This window comes from Haliotis cracherodii, unplaced genomic scaffold, assembly GCF_022045235.1.
Source record: "Haliotis cracherodii isolate W230 unplaced genomic scaffold, xgHalCrac1.p SCAF_1, whole genome shotgun sequence".
Classification (NCBI taxonomy): Eukaryota; Metazoa; Mollusca; class Gastropoda; order Lepetellida; family Haliotidae; genus Haliotis; species Haliotis cracherodii.
In genome coordinates this window covers 17,320,794-17,342,122 of record NW_027266264.1, presented here as the reverse complement: position 1 = coordinate 17,342,122, position 21,329 = coordinate 17,320,794, and the positions used below count along the sequence as shown (strand labels likewise).

Genomic DNA, 21,329 nt, shown 5'->3' with positions numbered 1-21,329 from the left:
GAATTCCATGAAAATCCTGTGATATATTTAGAAACGTTGATCTGTGCATGACAGGAATCAACGTCTTTTCGTTTGAAATTTCATGCATGCGACAGTTTGTGAGTTATTTATCACCATTGTCTGTACCACTTTTGGTCATCCCTTCAAGCCTCATTATATTGACATGGTTGCCATGGTTACTGTTAACAGGTGAAGGCTGAGGGCCGAGGAACCCGGAAATGGTGTCAGAGACGTGGTCTTGAGGAACAGAGGTTCTATGAGATGAACAAACTCAAGCGACAGTTCCGAGACCTCCTGAAGGTAAGGATAGATCTTCTGATTGATGTACTGGTAGGTCAAGTGGATAATTACCTGTACTGGTAGGTCTGTTCTGGAAGGTCAAGTGGATAATTACCTGTACTGGTAGGTCAAGTGGGTACTTATCTGTACTGGTAGGTCAAGTGGATAATTACCTGTACTGGTAGGTCAAGTGAGTACTTATCTGTACTGGTAGGTCAAGTGGATAATTACCTGTACTGGTAGGTCAAGTGGGTACTTATCTGTACTGGTAGGTCTGTACTGATAGGTCAAGTAGGTACTTATCTGTACTGGTAGGTCAAGTAGGTACTTATCTGTACTGGTAGGTCAAGTGGGTACTTGTCTTTACTGGTAGGTCAAGTGGGTACTTATCTGTACTGGTAGGTCAAGTAGGTACTTGTCTGTACTGGTAGGTCAAGTGGGTACTTGTCTATACTGGTAGGTCAAGTGGGTACTTATCTGTACTGGTAGGTCTGTACTGGTAGGTCAAGTGGGTACTTATCTGTACTGGTAGGTCTGTACTGGTAGGTCAAGTGGGTACTTATCTGTACTGGTAGGTCAAGTGGGTACTTATCTGTACTGGTAGGTCAAGTGGGTACTTATCTGTACTGGTAGGTCAAGTGGGTACTTATCTGTACTGGTAGGTCAAGTGGGTACTTGTCTGTACTGGTAGGTCAAGTGGGTACTTATCTGTACTTGTAGGTCAAGTGGGTACTTATCTGTACTGGTAGGTCAAGTGGGTACTTATCTGTACTGGTAGGTCAAGTAGGTACTTATCTGTACTGGTAGGTCAGGTGGGTACTTATCTGTACTGGTAGGTCAATTGGGCACTTACCTGTACTGGTAGGTCAAGTGGGTATTTATCTGTACTGGTAGGTCAAGTGGGTACTTATCTCTACCGGTAGGTGAAGTGGGTACTTATCTGTACTGGTAGGTCTGTACTGGTAGGTCAAGTGGGTACTTATCTCTACCGGTAGGTCAGGTGGGTACTTATCTGTACTGGTAGGACTGTACTGGTAGGTCAAGTGGGTACTTATCTGTACTGGTTGGTCAAGTGGGTACTTATCTGTACTGGTAGGTCAAGTGGGTACTTATCTGTACTGGTAGGTCTAGTAGGTACTTATCTGTACTGTTAGGTCAGGTGGGTACTTATCTGTACTGGAAGGTCAAGTGGGTACTTATCTGTACTGGTAGGTCAAGTGGGTACTTGTCTGTACTGGTAGGTCAAGTGGGTACTTGTCTGTACTGGTAGGTCAAGTGGGTACTTATCTGTACTGGTAGGTCAAGTGGGTACTTATCTGTACTGGTTGGTCAAGTGGATAATTATCTGTTAGAATGATGTTGTGGTAGGTCAAGTGGATAATTACATGTTGTCCTCTGAATATAGAATAGTAGATACATGACTGTTGATGTTGCTCTCTGAGGGCACACAAGGCTGTACCATTGGCGCTGATGTTGCAGGACCATGGGCTGTTGGATGACGTTCAGGAGGAGGAACGCTACTACACCAGCGAGGAACGCCGTCAGCGCCACGGGGAGAGGAAGCGCCTTGGGCAGCTGAAGAGAGAACAGAACAATGAGTCCAAGAAGAGGAAAGTACTCAAGTTCACTGAGGATGTAAGTAGAGGTTCGCAGAGAGAACTTCCAACATTGTTGGCACTGGGAAGCACTTGTGGAACTTTCGAAAAATCATGAACCTTAGCAAAGCTCTTATGACATTTTTGGAATCAAGACAAAACTCTTATGGATAGCCAGTTCAGATTTACTTAGATACTAAGAGACACTACGATTAGCACAAGCAAATAAAATCTCACATGACAGATGTATCAACACTGTAGCACTTAAGGGTTAGAAGCTACTGCTGCAGGGCTTGAATTGTTTTATACAAGTTGCTTGTAGCACGGGTTGCGAGCGGTACCTTTGATCTTACCCGTGCTGTATCCTGGTAGTAAGAGCACAGTTTGTTAAAGATTATTACCATTGGCTGATGCCAAGATCAGCAAGCCCCGCCTACTAGCTTGAGAAATTTCAAACTTACAATGTTTCTTTAGTGTTGTACACTTTCAAGAGTAATAACGTAAATAAACAACAAAAAACAATAGAAATGTTTATAAATTAAACAAAAGATTACAATGTAACTGTCAAACATAAAAACAACTGGACACAGACGCATTTTGCAAAATTCGGAAAATTAATAGTTGACATGTCTAATGTGCCTTTGAAAATTCCAAAGTTTACCCTTGATTTAACAATTACATTAAAAGTTAAACGTTAACGTTAAAAGTTAACGTCATATCAAACGTCACTAAATTTTACACAAACTCGCTCAATTTTGGAATGACTGTCGCAACCCGTGCTACAAGTCACTTACAACACACCCACCTACTCGTTGTTTGGGCAGTAAGAGCACGGTTTGGCTTGGCATTTGATTGACAGACAAAAGGATCACCTCGGGGCTCCGCCCCTCGGTCCTTTTGTCTGTCAATCAAATGCCAAGCCAAACCATGCTCTTACTGCCCAAACAACTCGTCTTGGTGTGTTGTAACTATAACTAAAATGCTATTCACACATGTTTTGCTTTGAGAATATCACATTGTAGCATATTTGTGACTTAACCAATCACTGTTGGTGTTGTCATACAAAGGTGCACTGTACTTAGATGTTTAGAATGAAAAGAATTAGTTGTTTCAAAATGTTGGATTTTTGCTACCAAACGGATGAAAATGATATTGTGGTACCTTAGTGTTGCTACTTGGCAAAACAGATAATTTATATCCCTTTTGCTTTCGACATTACTTCAGTGAACCTCCTGAGGACAGGAGACATGTATTTGAACATTTATGAATCAGGACTACCAGCTGAGTGATGGCGATGAAGATGACAAGGGGAACGACATCAAGGATCTGGAATTCCGACTGTCACATGACCTTAGTCAGCTACAGGTGTGTGTGATAAACATGGAGGGTGGGGAGGGGTAGGTTGGAGATGTACAGACAATAGTAAATGCTACAATAACATAAAGGCAGTGGTCGAGCAGGATTCTCGCAATATTTTATCTATTGGCGCTTGATATATACTCTCAAAGGAAAAGGAACGTACTCATGTAGATGGGTTTATATTATGTAATTGTGAGGGTCATTTACTGTGTCAAAAACACAGGATAGCTGCTTCCGTTATTGAATGTAAACATTGTGATTTTTGTTGCCTTAAACATCTGAATTTAGAAAAACTGAGAAAGGCTTAACTTTTCAGCGAATCTGATTTCATGACTACATATGGATGCAGCATAATTAAGAAGAAATACTACTGACATGTCAGCTTTGTATAAATCATGTGAAATCTAATTCAATAACAAAGTTAATTCTAATTTTATAACGAGTACCTTGAAGGGACATGCTAACGGCAGTGATCACACACAAACTATTGTGTGAAGCCCATTTCTGGTGTCCCCCGCCGTGATATTGCTGGAATATTGCTAAAAGCGGCGTAAAATCAAACTCACTCACTCACACAAACTATTGAGGCTAATTATGTAGGACATCAGACGTTGTTGCTGCAATACGTAATATCTGAGAAAGATGCCATGCGAAAATGTTGTATATAGTTAAGGTTACTTGTAGACGGCGATTCTGCATCAATAACCTGCATACCATGGGGTTTATGTTTTAACAATAAGGTGCTTCTGCAGAGCAAGAATAAATGCTACAATAACATTAAGGTGCCTTTGCAGAGCAAGAATAAATGCTACAATAACATTAAGGTGCCTCTGCAGAGCAAGAGTAAATGCTACAATAACATAAGAGCAATATTAATTGCTCAATGATTCATTGAGTGTAACTTGACCTGTATCCTGACAGGAGACTGCGAACAAGACTCGGTGTTTCAAGCTGCGTGATGTCAACTTGCTCAAGGTCATCCTGTGCAGCGGGCTGTACCCACAGGTGGCGCTGGCTGATGACTGCAACTCCTACAAGGGCGACTCTGAGCAAGCCTTCCATACAAAGGTGCCTGCTGGATCCTAGTATCTACATGACATATATTCATCTTACTGTTTTGGGGCGGCCGTGTGGTTAAAGCATTCACTCGTCACGCCGAAGAGCCGGGTTCGATTCCCAACATGGGTACAATATGTGAAGCCCATTTCTGGTGTCCCCAGCCGTGATATTGCTGGAATATTGCTAAAAGCGTTGCAAAACCATACTCACTCCCTCACTCATCTTACAGTTTCACTAGGATCGGTATTTTCATGTTAATCAGATTCAACCCAAAATTCATATATAGTTTAGTACATACATGGAGAATCTCACCCGAGTGTCTTTTGATATCAAATATATCAACACGAGTTGATAAAAGTTAAAAACTCCGAGGCTTGCCGAGAAGTTTTGAACTTTAATCAACGAGTGTTGATATATTTGATATTAAAAGACTCAAGGGTGAGATTCCATTTATCATCCAAAATCATTCTTCCAACTTTTTCAGTTTGTAGACAGTAACAAGCAGTGTTTTAAGGGTAAAAAGTACTGCTAACAGCTTCAGTAGCAGAGCCATTAGTGATGTCATTTGATTGTGGCATCATGGTAACCAAAGATGTCACAATGGTCTGCAAAGCATTGTGATGCAATTTCATTGCAGCAATATCTACAATGTAGATATCGGTTACTACAATGTAGATATCACTTGATCTCACCCAAGCAATATCTCCTGTAGGAGCCGGTTTTGGATGATACATCAGTTTGTAACAGAAATATCAACCACAGCTGCTTGTAACAGAAAAAATAGCAGCAAGACACATGCTCACTACTGGTTTCATAATATAAACGGATACTAGAACACCTGACTTTATAGCTTACTGCTATTGTTTGCGTTACAAGCCCCTGTAGTGCCAACTACCTCTAGCCTGTATGATGTTTGTGTATATTATTTAGTTTCATTTAATTATGATACTTTTGATGACTCATTATTGGTTTTTAATTCTGTGAGGTTTAGAAATTTTAGAAAGACATATCTGGATATGTCAGTTGTATGTTCCTCCATTCCTAACAAATGTCAACGTATTTGACCTCAGAACAAGGCTTTCATCCTCCTGCATCCCACAAGTGTGTTCGCCAGCAAGCCAGAGGTGCTACGTCCCAGTGACATCAAGGACAACAAGACCACGCCCAGTGAGCTGAGGGGGCGGCTCAGCAGCAAACACGAGGTCCTGGCATTTGTGTAAGTTACCATGGTGAGGGGAAATTTTCCTTGCCTTTGATTTCAAAGTTTCTAACAACTAGACAGCTAGGAATCATCAGAAAACGACATATCTTTAGCGGATTAAGCAGAAAAAAATGTTATTTCAAATAGTTTGTCTTCCTTCCAATAGTTCTATCCTGGAGACCAACAAGCCTTACCTCATCAACACAATGCGGGTCCCAGCACTGCAAACTATCACCCTCTTCTCCAACTCCATTGATGCCAATGCTGACTGCACCAGGTAGGTGGCCCGTCTTCCATCATACAGTCTCTGCCTCCCCAGTAGGGCGGTGGGGTAGCCTAGTGGTTAAAGCGTCCGCTTGTCATTTCCTTGACATGGGTCCAAGGTGTGAAGCCCATTTCTGGTGTCCCTCGACATGATATTGCTGGAATATTGCTAAAAGCGGCGTAAAACTATACTCATTCACTCACTCACTGCTTCCCCATTGTCCGTGTCTTTCAGGCTGGTGTGTGATGGCTGGCCAGAGATCTCCCAGTGATTTCAACATGTCTGTGAATGTGTCCATGTCTTTCAGGCTTGTGTGTGATGGCTGGCTGGAGATCTCCAAGTAATGTCAACATGTCTGTGAATGTGTCCGTGTCTTTCAGGCTGGTGTGTGATGGCTGGCCAGAGATCTCCCAGTGATGTCAACATGTCTGTGAATGTGTCCGTGTCTTTCAGACTGGTGTGTGATGGCTGGCCAGAGATCTCCCAGTGATTTCAACATGTCTGTGAATGTGTCCGTGTCTTTCAGGCTGGTGTGTGATGGCTGGCCAGAGATCTCCCAGTGATGTCAACATGTCTCTGAATGTGTCCGTGTCTTTCAGGCTGGTGTGTGATGGCTGGCTGGAGATCTCCCAGTGATGTCAACATGTCTGTGAATGTGTCCGTGTCTTTCAGACTGAATGTGATGGCTGGCTGGAGATCTCCCAGTGATTTCAACATGTCTCTGAATGTGTCCGTGTCTTTCAGGCTGGTGTGTGATGGCTGGCTGGAGATCTCCCAGTAATGTCAACATGTCTGTGAATGTGTCCGTGTCTTTCAGGCTTGTGTGTGATGGCTGGCTGGAGATCTCCCAGTAATGTCAACATGTCTGTGAATGTGTCCGTGTCTTTCAGACTGGTGTGTGATGGCTGGCTGGAGATCTCCCAGTGATGTCAACATGTCTGTGAATGTGTCCGTGTCTTTCAGACTGGTGTGTGATGGCTGGCTGGAGATCTCCCAGTAATGTCAACATGTCTGTGAATGTGTCCGTGTCTTTCAGGCTGGTGTGTGATGGCTGGCTGGAGATCTCCCAGTAATGTCAACATGTCTGTGAATGTGTCCGTGTCTTTCAGGCTGGTGTGTGATGGCTGGCTGGAGATCTCCCAGTGATGTCAACATGTCTGTGAATGTGTCCGTGTCTTTCAGACTGGTGTTTGATGGCTGGCCAGAGATCTCCGAGTGATGTCAACATGTCTGTGAATGTGTCCGTGTCTTTCAGACTGGTGTGTGATGGCTGGCTGGAGATCTCCCAGTAATGTCAACATGTCTGTGAATGTGTCCGTGTCTTACAGGCTGGTGTGTGATGGCTGGCCAGAGATCTCCCAGTAATGTCAACATGTCTGTGAATGTGTCCGTGTCTTTCAGGCTTGTGTGTGATGGCTGGCTGGAGATCTCCCAGTGATGTCAACATGTCTCTGAATGTGTCCGTGTCTTTCAGACTGGTGTGTGATGGCTGGCCAGAGATCTCCCAGTGATTTCAACATGTCTCTGAATGTGTCCGTGTCTTTCAGGCTGGTGTGTGATGGCTGGCTGGAGATCTCCCAGTGATGTCAACATGTCTCTGAATGTGTCCGTGTCTTTCAGGCTGGTGTTTGATGGCTGGCTGGAGATCTCCCAGTGATGTCAACATGTCTGTGAATGTGTCCGTGTCTTTCAGGCTGGTGTGTGATGGGTGGCTGGAGATCCGATTCCCCGACGCCGAGTCTGCTGATGGTGTCATATCCAGCATCCTACATCTCCGCGCCACCTGGCTGAACCTGCTTCAAGTCCGCCTGGCCGGTATGTGAATGATGAGAATTCATCTTAGGCAGTTAATGAGGGGGATATTGTTTTGTACCGTTTATTATTTTATATGGTTTAAAAATTGTTCTGACCAATTAACTTGGGTTGGTCAAAGTAATGATACAGTAGTGAAGCTCAGCATTATTCAGTATTATTACAATTGATTGTATGTGGTGGGATGGTGGAATGTATGCTATTATTGTCTCACACGCAGAATGTTTATATTTGTAACACATATGTTTTTCTTCTGAAAAGACTTCCTTCTTCTTTCTGAGAAGTTTTTAATGTCTGAAAAATGAAATGACATGAAATGCCTTGGATCAACTGTTATTAAAAAAGTTGTTATTTTCTTTCATTTCGAATGATTTTTATGGTTGTTTTTCTCTATCAATCATTGTCCAGACAAGTAAGAATAAATTTAGACTATTTTCATTTTGTGACTTTTTGTGACGAAGATGTGTTGTCTTGTGACAATTGAAAGAATTCCGATGATTTACTAGCTTAGAGTTTTTGAATAGAAGTGACAGAAAGATGACGCCCCAAGCATGTGCCTGAGTGAGAGAATTCCATGTGTTCTCCACAGATACCATGAGTCAGATGGATGACGACCATAAGAAGGTCGGCAACAAAGCCCGGCGCCTGGAGCAGCTCCTTGCACGCAAACTGGCCGAGTTCCTTGACAGTCGAGTCACATACTCCATACGTCGGGTGATGGCGGCCGAACAGCAGCACCTGTATGTAGGCATGAGTACAGGTAGGTTCAAGTTGACAGTCTCCTCCTCTCACTGTACCTATATGTCATCATCTGTCGAGGGGGGACGGGTGGCCCAGTCGTCTAAGGCGCTGCGATTCGCAGTGCAGAGTTGTGTCCCTTGGGCACGCCAGAAACCTATGATTGTGGGTTCGAATCCCGGTTCGTCTCGATTATGTTTCTAGGTTTGTCAGCACCATACCTGTGCTCGTGGGTTTCACCGAAGTGGTAAATGTCTTAGACCTGCATCTCTTCGGGCTTTCCTCCCACATTAAGCTGACACGCCGTGATATAACTGGAATACTGTTAAAAGCGGCGTTAAACCCGACTCACTCACTCATCTGTGGAATAACTGGGAGTATTGGCTATGTCCTGAAGGGGTTTATCCTTCAGCAAACAAGTGGCATTATGTTTGGTAATTAAATGGCATTGGTTCTGGACTGTGTATACAACAATGTATCCTGTTGTATTAAGAGGTGAGGTGGGGTGATTTAACATCACTTCCCAAGATTATTGCACTTATACAGCATGCATGCACTTTTGTGTGTGTGAGTGGCTGCTTGAACCAGTCTGGACTGATGCTGATTTATAGTGCTTGCACCTTGAGATACCATGCCGCAGTTAAACATGAATACCCCACTCAGACTCAGTATAGAGACTCCGAGCCGACCAGTCCTTGTTTTAGTCCTTAATGAACCACCTAAGTGGCCTAGTGGTAGAGCGTCCGCCCGGAGAGCGGAAGATCCGGGGTTCGATCCCTGGCCGCGTCATACCAAAAGACGTTAAAAGATGGTACTTGTTGTTACCCTGTCTAGCGCTCAGCATCAAGGGGCTAAAACAAGGACTGGTCGACTCAGAGTCAGTATACTGTGTCTGAGTTGGGTATTCATGTTAAACTGCGGCATGGTATCTCAGTGAGCTAGCACTATAAATCGGCATCAGTCCGGACTAGTACAAGCAGCCTCACACACACACACGTGCATGCACGTCGCTATATAAGTGCAATAATCTTGGACGCGACGTGAAACCCCATTTCACCTCACCTCACCTTTAGTTCTTAATGCCTAGTGCCAGGCAGGGTAAAAACAAGAACCATCTTTTAATGTCTTTTTGGTATGACTCGGCTCATGATCGAACCCTGGACCTTCCACTTTCCGGGTGGACGCTCCACCACTAGACCACAGTGTCTGTTGTATTAAGAAATGGAGAAATTTTCAAAAGGTTAACAATGTAATAAAATGTATTAAGAGAGCCTGAACAAGGAAATGTGCTTCCTGGAATATATATACATATTATTAATTCAGTAATATTCTGATTTATGGCTCAACTGCCATTTCATCAGTTCATTTCATGAGAGCTTGAAAGTGTCTGCCTGTAAATCAATTGATAGCCCAGTTCATTTAGTTGAAATTTAATAATCAATATACATTATCATGTCACACTTAAACAATGGGACAATTAATTTGGGTTGGGTAATTTTAAAAGAGGCATTTATAAGAAAAACCTCACATCACTTTTGCAGACATTTTGATGTATGAAATGCCTGACTGCCACCGTAAGTTCACAATAAAATAATTTCTTTGATTGCCCTGCCTCTATATTACATCGCAGCCTCTATTCCTGTACTCTTGCCAAACATCAAACTGAAAAAAATCTTACATTTTCAACAGATGTTAGCCATCCCAACCAGTTGTTAGGCAAACCAAACATTGTTCACATGCCTCTGCACATGCCAGGATAACCTCAGTTCTTTGTTGTGTGTGCAAGCACCAACACATGAAAAATATTTCAGTTTATACTTGAACACATTTTGTGTTTAACATTAGTACTAAAGTATCTTGGGTTTTTAAAAAAGCAGACCACCATATATATATATATATATATATATATATAGAGAGAGAGAGAGAGAGAGAGAGAGAGAGAAGGAGAGAGAGAGAGAGAGAGAGAGAAGGAGAGAGAGAGAGAGAGAGAGAGAGGTTATCATGCGAGTGTGTTTAGGGATTGTAAATATCCTGTATTAGGAATAACATTGTATTTAGCAAGCCTTGGATATTTTATCTAATATGATTTAATTTATTAAATTAGAATGACAGATAGACCTGATCTCCCTGATTCAGTAAATTTTTCAAAGAAATGGCTGAGCTACGTGCCGTTGAATACTCCTCACTCACTCACGTACCAGATGTTAGGTCATCGGGAATACTCCATACCTGTTCCAGGCGGTATTGTGGACTTTCCAGACAGACTATTATGGTCTAAGAGCATACCATATGATGGTGAAGAGAACGCTGTTAAGACTGTAAGGATTTTTTAAGTGTGGTGTTAGCCGAATGACAGGAATATTGGCTATAATGTAAGAAAGGTAGTACTCTTAGAGTTAGATGAGGTGAGGTGAGGTGAGTTGAGGTGTGTGTGTGTGTGTGTGTGTGTGTGTGTGTGTGTGTGTGTGTGTGTGTGTGTGTGTGTGTGTGTGTGTGTGTGTGTGTGTGTGTGTGTGTGTGTGTGTGTGTGTGTGTGTGTGTGTGTGTGTGTGTGTGTGTGTCTGTCTGTCTGTCTGTCTGTCTGTCTGTCTGTCTGTCTGTCTGTCTGTCTGTCTGTCTGTCTGTCTGTCTGTCTGCTTTTACTAATCCAAACTAATGCCAATTTTTACAGTGCTAGCCCTCTGAAATACTACGCCACAGTTTAACATGAATACAGTATATCTCCTGTCTCTAAAGCGACCCCTCCTATAAGGTACTCAGACACAGTATACTGACTCCGAGCTGACCAGACCTTGTTTTAGCCCCTAAATGATGAGTGCCAGACAGAGTAACAATTACTCTTATTTTTACGTCTCTTGGTATGGCAGACGCTCTTTCCACTGGACCTAATGGGCTGAAAACTGAAACAAATAATGTTTCTTCCCTAATTCAGCTGTTATTTAGAAACTTGACAAAGAGGTGCAAAGGGCCATCGAGTTCATATTGAATTCCTTTGAAATGACAAGGTACCAGATTATCATTACTAGGAGTTGGATGTTCTCTGTTTCAGACAGTCAAGATAATAAGGAACATTCAGTTAAAGGAGGAACACAAGTCAATTCTTATTTAACAGTTGGCTGGTGAGTACAGTGTTGTTTTACAAGTAACCACATGATTAATTCCTACGATATGGTTAGCTGTTTAATAGAAACATGATTCCCTAGGTACGGTAGAGTAGCAGCAAAAAGAATTTTATGCAGCAGTTGTCTTGAGAATAGTAGCCTGATTGATTCTGTGTGATAGTTGTCTAGAGAGTAGTAGCTTTATTGATTATATACAGCAGTTGGCTGGAGAGTAGTAGCTTGATTGATTCTGTGCAACAGTTGTCTGGAGAGTAGTAGCTTGATTGATTCTATGAAACTGTTGTCCAGAGAGTAGTAGCTTGATTGATTCAATGCAGTAGTTGTCTGGAGAGTAGTAGCTTGATTTATTCTATGCATCAGTCGTCTGGAGAGTAGTAGCTTGATTTATTCTATGCATCAGTTGTCTAGAGAATAGTAGCAAGGATGTTTTAAAATCTCCCGTTCACTGGTTAATTTCCTGTTGCAGCCTGCTTGATGATACCTCGGCCAGCGTGTGGGGGGAATACACGTCACACATGCAGAAGGTCTGGGAATGTCCACGATGTCATGTCAGCCTGATTGTGTCAGTGGTAGAACGGCTGCAGCATCAGATGGAGTGTCAGAGTGCTGATAAGCCTTGTAAGCTTTCATTTCAAATATTGAAACCATTTATGTACAATTATTCCATAAATGTATACAGTAGTATGTGGGAGAATAACCAAATATGAAGAAGTGCCATTTGTAGCCAACCTGGTACAGCCATCATATACATTGACACTAGATGCTCAGATGCTCAATCAATGCATGTATGAAGGAGGCAGACTGACTGGAGGTCAGGTACGTTCTCGTCATTTACACAAGGTGCCCAGTTCCGTATGAATGGCCGAAGGAGACTGGAACAGGGTCCGAAATAACTGCCTGCCCACCTGCCCGTGGCTGGTGACTTTTCTGTCGGGATGCATGAGATATTGCCTCCACCTGTCAGACTGTCTGGCAGATAATTTTAAGACTACTTACGTATTCAGTATTCATATAGATTCTCAAGTAATTGGTTGCATTATTTCAACTGAATTAAGACATGATTTGTCTCATATTTTACGTTATTCTACTCATTCTGTTGTCGGCAATCTAGTATTAACGGTCAATGAAAGGAAGTAACCACACTGTCATTGGTCAATCTAGTCTTAATCTATTGGGATTGATATTAAGACACATAATCGAAAACACAGTACGCAAGGATACATTTAAATTCAATATTAAATCAAATGGGGGCAGGTAACTTTGAAGATGGGCATGCAACATTTATGAGTCACCAGCCCGGCTGTTCTTGTTGGGTCATAAAATTAATTCGAACACTGGACTGGAGGACAGCTTTTAGCAACATTCTGCCAGTATCATGGTGGGCTCACACATAGGACACATATGGGGAATGGAACAGGGGTCTTCGCTGTGAAGAGCGGCTGCTTTAACCACCAGGCTGCCCCACCACCCCATGCTGGACCTGTGAGGATCCGGGGTAGAATAGGTCTTCAGCAACCCATGCCTGCCGTAAAAGGCGACTATGCTTGTCGTAAGAGGCAACTAACGGGATCGGGTGGTCAGGCCAGCTGACTTGGTTAAGCATGTCATCGATCCCAATTGCTTGGATCGATGCTCATGATAATAATCACTGGATTGTCTGTTCCAGACTCGATTATTTACAGACCACCGTCATATAGCTGGAATATTGCTGAGTGCGGCGTTAAACAACCAACCAAACCAAAACCATGCTGCACTGAAGTGGATGTCATGTAGATGCTGTATGTCCATTGCGCTATCATGTGGAGAGACAGTTTCTTTGCACAATCGAATTGGATGAGTAGGTTGATGCCCCCAATTTTAAGTCAGAAATGGGGCGGTCGGGTAGCCTAGTGGTTGTAGCGTTCGCTCGTCACGCCGAAGACCCGGATTCGATTCCCAACATGGGTACAATGTGTGAAGCCCATTTCTGGTGTCCCCTGCCGTGATATTGCTGGAATATTACTAAACAAGGCATAAAACCAAACTCACTCACTCACTCACTCACTTAAGTCAGAAATATTCTCCAAGGGGAAAAGTTAAAAATGATATCTCTCCTGTGTAATTGATGTATCTTTGAACTGACTTTTCTGTGCATTGCCTGCGTCATGGAAGTTATTGACTTGATAGTCACAGCACTAACAGAGCTAGTTTAACATACTTCTTGTGAAAATCAACTTCTCAAATTCTGAAAGCAACAAAACAATTTCCATATTCCTAAAAAAATCATGAGTTGATTCTACGATTTGGATAATACCATAAACTTGTGTTTATGAATCCCTTGTAAATAGTGAAGATACCAGATGTTCCTGAAAAGGTACCAGATGTATCATGCTTTACGTATGGAATGTTGACGTCATCCCACTTGTCAAACAGTCTTGTAAAGTACTTCCTTAGCAATACCTTATTTCAGAAAGAGTGCATGTATTATTGAAATTGTGTCCTTTAGGATGCATCAAGACTGTAACTGGATACACCAGTAAACGTATAATAGATAATGAGAGTTTCTACATTTCCTTGATTGGTTGATAGTCTACTTATGAATCTTAGCAGAAAACTCCCATTTTACAGTTATGATTGAAACACTTAAAACCCTGTATAACAAAATTCTGATAAATATCATATTGAAATGAAATTTGAATTATCTGATTTTGGGGGCAATTTTTACTTTGAAGTAGATGTAAATATTTTTTGGCTGGAATTCCAGGATAAAATAATATTCACTGATACAATAAGAAATTGTCTGGCCCATACTTGATGTACCTATGGTTTGTCTGGCCTAGTACCACTAACCTGTCTGACCTAGACTTGATATGCCACTAGTTTAACTGGCCCAGACTTGATGTACCACTTGTTTGACTGGCCCAGACATGATGTACCACTAGTTTGTCTGGCCAGACATGATGTACCACTGGTTTGTCTGGCCAGACATGATTTACCACTAGTTTGTCTGGCCAGACATGATGTACCACTAGTTTGTATGGCCAGACATGATGTACCACTAGTTTGTCTGGCCAGACATGATGTACCACTAGTTTTTCTGGCCAGACATGATGTACCACTAGTTTGTATGGCCAGACATGATGTACCACTGGTTTGTCTGGCCAGACATGATGTACCGCTAGTTTGTATGGCCAGACATGATGTACCACTGGTTTGTCTGGCCAGACATGATGTACCACTGGTTTGTCTGGCCCAGACATGATGTACCACTAGTTTGTCTGGCCAGACATGATGTACCACTGGTTTGTCTGGCCAGACATGATGTACCACTAGTTTGTCTGGCCAGACATGATGTACCACTAGTTTGTCTGGCAAGACATGATGTACCACTAGTTTGTATGGCCAGACATGATGTACCACTAGTTTGTCTGGCCAGACATGATGTACCACTAGTTTGTATGGCCAGACATGATGTACCACTAGTTTGTATGGCCAGACATGATGTACCACTAATTTGTATGGCCAGACATGATGTACCACTAGTTTGTCTGGCCAGACATGATGTACCACTAGTTTGTCTGGCCAGACATGATGTACCACTAGTTTGTATGGCCAGACATGATGTACCACTGGTTTGTCTGGCCAGACATGATGTACCACTAGTTTGTATGGCCAGACATGATGTACCACTGGTTTGTATGGCCAGACATGATGTACCACTAGTTTAACTGGCCCAGACTTGATGTACCACTTGTTTGACTGGCCCAGACATGATGTACCACTAGTTTGTCTGGCCAGACATGATGTACCACTAGTTTGTATGGCCAGACATGATGTACCACTAGTTTGTATGGCCAGACATGATGTACCACTGGTTTGTCTGGCCAGACATGATGTACCACTAGTTTGTATGGCCAAACATGATGTACCACTGGTTTGTCTGGCCAGACATGATGTACCACTAGTTTGTCTGGCCAGACATGATGTACCACTAGTTTGTCTGGCCAGACATGATGTACCACTAGTTTGTATGGCCAGACATGATGTACCACTAGTTTGTCTGGCCAGACATGATGTACCACTAGTTTGTATGGCCAGACATGATGTACCACTAGTTTGTATGGCCAGACATGATGTACCACTAGTTTGTCTGGCCAGACATGATGTACCACTAGTTTGTCTGGCCAGACATGATGTACCACTAGTTTTTCTGGCCAGACATGATGTACCACTGGTTTGTCTGGCCAGACATGATGTACCACTAGTTTGTATGGCCAGACATGATGTACCACTGGTTTGTATGGCCAGACATGATGTACCACTAGTTTAACTGGCCCAGACATGATGTACCACTTGTTTGACTGGCCCAGACATGATGTACCACTAGTTTGTCTGGCCAGACATGATGTACCACTAGTTTGTATGGCCAGACATGATGTACCACTGGTTTGTCTGGCCCAGACATGATGTACCACTAGTTTGTATGGCCAGACATGATGTACCTCTAGTTTGTATGGCCAGACATGATGTACCACTGGTTTGACTGGCCCAGACATGATGTACCACTGGTTTGTCTGGCCAGACATGATGTACCACTAGTTTGTCTGGCCAGACATGATGTACCACTTGTTTGTCTGGCCAGACATGATATGCCACTAGTTTGTCTGGCCAGACATGATGTACCACTGGTTTGTATGGCCAGACATGATGTACCACTAGTTTGTCTGGCCAGACATGATGTACTGCTGGTTTGTCTGGCCCAGACTTGATGTACCTCGGGTTTGTCTGGCCCAGACTTGATGTGCCACTGGTCTGTCAGGCCTATACTTGATGTTCCGCTGGCCCAGACTTGATGTTCCATGTTTACAGACTGCCATGTAATGGTATTGCTGGAATATTGTTGACAATGGCATAAAACAACATTCACTTCAGCCATTGTATGCTCTCAGAAAATGTGATCCTGTCCTCTGTCCTTACATGTGTCAAGAACAGAAATGTCAAAGTAATAATCTGATGATACTGTGCTATTCAAATGCCCAGATCAATGAAATATGCACAGCTTTCACCAAGAAGGGTAGTCTCATGTGACGTTTGGCATGCGCCTTGGGAATTTTTACAGATTATATCTGATGCGTATCTTGAATTTCCACATTCCACTTACCTCCCCGATAAATGTTTGAACAGTGGGAATCAGAAAGATGTTAATCACTTGTTTCCAGATACTTTGCTGAAGGTAATATTGGAGAAAGTGATATTGATGTAGGTATGACAATAGGCCCATTGTTCCTGCCCATATACCAAATGTAGTTTAAAGATGGTACATGTTGTTACCCTGCCAAGTGTCATCTTTAAGGGACGAAGATACGAGTCGGTTCGGAGTCAGAATACTGTGTCTGAGTGGGGTAGCCATGTTAAACTGCGTCAATGTCACTCAGTGGTCTAGCGCTATAAAACCGTCATCAGTCGGGACTAGTACACAAAGTCACACACACACACACATGTTGATGCAATTTGTTATGTTAAGTGCAATACTGTTTCACCCAACCTCACCTCAGAAAGTCAGCTAACATGGCCCTGTTTCACAAAGTGGTATTAGCATGACGACTGTCATGTGAGTATGTTAATTGCAGATGCAATCTCATTAAAATCAGATCTTAGTTATAGCTACCGCTAAACAAAGATCTTAGGACATCACATTTCGTGTCTCGCCAGACCAAACTTAAAACATCAACCCGAGCTTTACGGCATGAGTTTCAAACTGGCGACTTTGCTTCAAAGATATTTTGACATATACTCGACTAAAAAATTACAAACTGAACAAAAGAATATTCTGGAAGGCTAAAAGATGGTCCATATTGTGGGAATACAGATTTGAAGCCCATATAACTCTCGTTCAGATTACCCTTTTTGGAAACCTCGAGGTTGCACGATAAAAAATCACATTCCAACTGTCACTTTCATGATCTGCTACGCGATGCTCTGATTGGTCAGATGAAAGGTTGTTTTGACATGCCCCGAAATGGGATGTCCTCAGATCTTTGTTTAGAGGTAGCGAAAACTAGATTTTTAATGAGATTGATTGCAGTAGTCAGTTAGGCCCAGATCCGTGTGTGGAATTAGGCCCAGATCTGTGTGATGAATTAGGCCCAGGTCTGTGTGTGGAATTAGGACCAGATCCGTGTGTGGAATTAGGACCATGTCTATGTGTGGAATAAGGCCCAGATCCGTGTGTGGAATTAGGCCCAGATTTGTGTGTGGAATTAGGCCCAGATCTATGTGTGGAATAAGGCCCAGATTCCTGTGTGGAATTAGGCCCAGGTTTGTGTGGAAGTAGGTTCAGGTCTGTGTGTGGAATTAGGCCCAGATTTGTGTGTGGAATTAGGCCCAGATCCGTGTGTGGAATAAGGCCCAGATCCGTGTGTGGAATTAGGCCCAGGTTTGTGTGGAAGTAGATTCAGGTCTGTGTGTGGAATTAGACCCAGATTTGTGTGTGGAATAAGGCCCAAATCTGTGTGTGGAATAAGGCCCAGATCCGTGTGTGGAATTAGGCCCAGGTTTGTGTGTGGAAGTAGGTTCAGGTCTGTGTTTGGATTTAGGCCCAGATTTGTGTGTGGAATTAGGACCAGATCCGTGTGTGGAATTAGGCCCAGATCTGTGTGTTGAATTAGGCCCAGGTCTGTGTGTGGAATTAGGACCAGATCCGTGTGTGGAATTAGGACCATGTCTATGTGTGGAATAAGGCCCAGACCCGTGTGTGGAATTAGGCCCAGATTTGTGTGTGGAATTAGGCCCAGATCTACGTGTGGAATAAGGCCCAGATTCCTGTGTGGAATTAGGCCCAGGTTTGTGTGGAAGTAGGTTCAGGTCTATGTGTGGAATTAGGCCCAGATTTGTGTGTGGAATTAGGCCAAATCCGTGTGTGGAATGAGGCCCAGATCCATGTGTGGAATTAGGCCCAGGTTTGTGTGGAAGAAGGTTCAGGTCTGTGTGTGGATTTAGGCCCAGATTTGTGTGTGGAATAAGGCCCAGATCCGTGTGTGGAATTAGGCCCAGGTTTGTGTGGAAGTAGGTTCAGGTCTGTGTGTGGAATTAGGCCCAGATTTGTGTGTGGAATGAGGCCCAGATCCTTATGTGGAATAAGGCCCAGATCCATGAGTGGAATTAGGCCCAGGTTTGTGTGTGGAATTAGGCCCAGATCTATGTGTGGAATTAGGCCCAGGTATGTGTGGAAAAAGAACCAGATCTGTATCTGGAATAAGTCCCAGATCCGTGTGTGGAATTAGGCCCAGATCCGTGTGTGGAATTAGGCCCAGGTCTATGTGTGGTAGAAGGCCCAGATCTGTATCTGGAATAAGGCCCAGATCCGTGTGTGGACTTAGGCCCAAAGGTATGTCAAATCATGATTGCAGAGCATATATTTGGTTTTGATAGATCAGGTTTTGTTAACAGAGGTATTCACACAAAAAAATCCTGCAACATTATTAGATTGCTTCTCAACACGATTGAGTGTCAGGGCTACAGTCAAATTATTCCCAATGAGACATTTTGTTCTCTTGAGACCTACAGCAGGTACCTGGGTAGGGACGGATACTAGGGTGTTGGGTACCTGGGTAGGGTCGGATACTAGGGTGTTGGGTACCCGGGTAGGGACGGATACTAGGGTGTTGGGTACCCGGGTAGGGACGGATACTAGGGTGTTGGGTACCCGGGTAGGGACGGATACTAGGGTGTTGGGTACCTGGGTAGGGACGGATACTAGGGTGTTGGGTACCTGGGTAGGGAAGGATACTAGGGTGTTGGGTACTTGGGTAGGGACGGATACTAGGGTGTTGGGTACCTGGGTAGGGACGGATACTAGGGTGTTGGGTACCTGGGTAGGGACGGATACTAGGGTGTTGGGTACTTGGGTAGGGACGGATACTAGGGTGTTGGGTACTTGGGTAGGGACGGATACTAGGGTGTTGGGTACTTGGGTAGGGACGGATACTAGGGTGTTGGGTACCTGGGTAAGGACGGATACTAGGGTGTTGAGTACCTGGGTAGGGACGGATACTAGGGTGTTGGGTACCTGGGTAGGGACGGATACTAGGGTGTTGGGTACCTGGGTAGGGACGGATACTAGGGTGTTGAGTACCTGGGTAGGGACGGATACTAGGGTGTTGGGTACCTGGGTAGGGACGGATACTAGGGTGTTGGGTACCTGGGTAGGGACGGATACTAGGGTGTTGGGTACCTGGGTAGGGATGGATACTAGGGTGTTGGGTACCTGGGTAGGGACGGATACTAGGGTGTTGGGTACTTGGGTAGGGACGGATACTAGGGTGTTGGGTACTTGGGTAGGGACGGATACTAGGGTGTTGAGTACCTGGGTAAGGACGGATACTAGGGTGTTGGGTACCTGGGTAGGGACATATACTAGGGTGTTTGGTACCTGGGTAAGGACGGATACTAGGGTGTTGGGTACCTGGGTAGGGACAGATACTAGGGTGTTGGGTACCTGGGTAGTAAATTTGGACTTTTCCCATTCCTAGTTTCTTCCAATGTCATTGGACTGGAGACTAATAAATGAAGGATAGTAAAAGAGCTGTCTATCATGTGATCTTTACTTCACTCCTTATATCAGGATTAGGCTGCACCAATCTTCACTCCTTATATCAGGATTAGGCTGCACCAATTAATAAGTAGAAAGGCAAAGCGGTAGAACGACTGTTACATCAAAACTTATGTCATGATATTCATTAACTTTTTTGTGTATTCATTCCTCTGTACTATTCAATAATGTTCAACAGGAAGGTTTACTGTTGTCCTGCAAAGTGGTCCCTTCAAACACATGTCCATTGCTTTGAAATATGATTTACCACATAATAAGTCTTGCATCTGAAGTGTTAAATGCTGTGGTTTTATTGAGATATACTCATGTTCTGAAGGGGATCTCTAGCTATTTATAACATTATGAATGGGAAGATTGAGCCATGGTAAAGTACACAATGAGGGAAAGATCTGACTGAGGCTGAACCTTGTCTACCGGACATAATAATTTAGTTTTGTGTCATTACATTCATTATTCATTATTTTTGCTTCTTTTTTTTCAAATTTAGTATTTTTTATTAAAAATAACACTCACTCACTCCTCATAATAGATCTTCCCTCCTAAGTTTAATCTACTGGAAATTTCAAAAATATTTTGTCACTCACTTGCTCCTCATACTTGCATCCAGGATCCCATGAACTAAATGGACTTATGTACCGGTACAGTATATCTAGGCTGAACCATCCTCCTCTTATGTTCAACATATCTGAAATCTAGAGGGGAGTATCTGGCCTAGGCTGAACCACCCCCCTCTTATGTTCAACATATCTGAAATCATGGGGGGAGTATCTGACCTAGGCTGAACCATCCCCCTCTTATGTTCAACATATCTGAAATCTAAAGATGAGGATCTGGCCTAGGCTGAACCATCCCCCTCTTATGTTCAACATATCTGAAATCTAGAGATGAGGATCTGGCCTAGGCTGAATCATCCTCCTCTTATGTTCAACATATCTGAAATCTAGAGATGAGGATCTGGCCTAGGCTGAACCATCCTCCTCTTATGTTCAACATATCTGAAATCTAGAGGCAGGATCTGGCCTAGGCTGAACCATCCTCCCCTTATGTTCAACATATCTGAAATCTAGAGACAGGATCTGGCCTAGGCTGAACCATCCTCCCCTTATGTTCAACATATCTGAAATCTAGAGACAGGATCTGGCCTAGGCTGAACCATCCTCCCCTTATGTTCAACATATCTGAAATCTAGAGACAGGATCTGGCCTAGGCTGAACCACCCCCCTCTTATGTTCAACATATCTGAAATCTAGAGGGGAGGATCTGGCCTAGGCTGAACCATCCCCCTCTTATGTTCAACATATCTGAAATC

At 43.4% G+C, this 21,329-nt stretch overlaps 1 protein-coding gene across 1 annotated transcript in view; it reads left to right on the top strand.

Annotated features, from left to right (window-relative positions):
• LOC139461113 (probable ATP-dependent RNA helicase DHX34) overlaps nt 1-21,329 on the top strand; it is a 60,590-nt gene that overhangs the window by 36,561 nt on the left and 2,700 nt on the right. The window contains exons 19-28 of the mRNA XM_071242654.1: nt 190-300; nt 1,759-1,914; nt 3,147-3,239; nt 4,155-4,301; nt 5,363-5,508; nt 5,660-5,770; nt 7,452-7,573; nt 8,160-8,330; nt 11,358-11,427; nt 11,897-12,048. Coding sequence (XP_071098755.1) covers nt 190-300; nt 1,759-1,914; nt 3,147-3,239; nt 4,155-4,301; nt 5,363-5,508; nt 5,660-5,770; nt 7,452-7,573; nt 8,160-8,330; nt 11,358-11,427; nt 11,897-12,048 — 1,279 coding nt within the window. The remainder of the gene's footprint in view (nt 1-189; nt 301-1,758; nt 1,915-3,146; nt 3,240-4,154; nt 4,302-5,362; nt 5,509-5,659; nt 5,771-7,451; nt 7,574-8,159; nt 8,331-11,357; nt 11,428-11,896; nt 12,049-21,329) is intronic.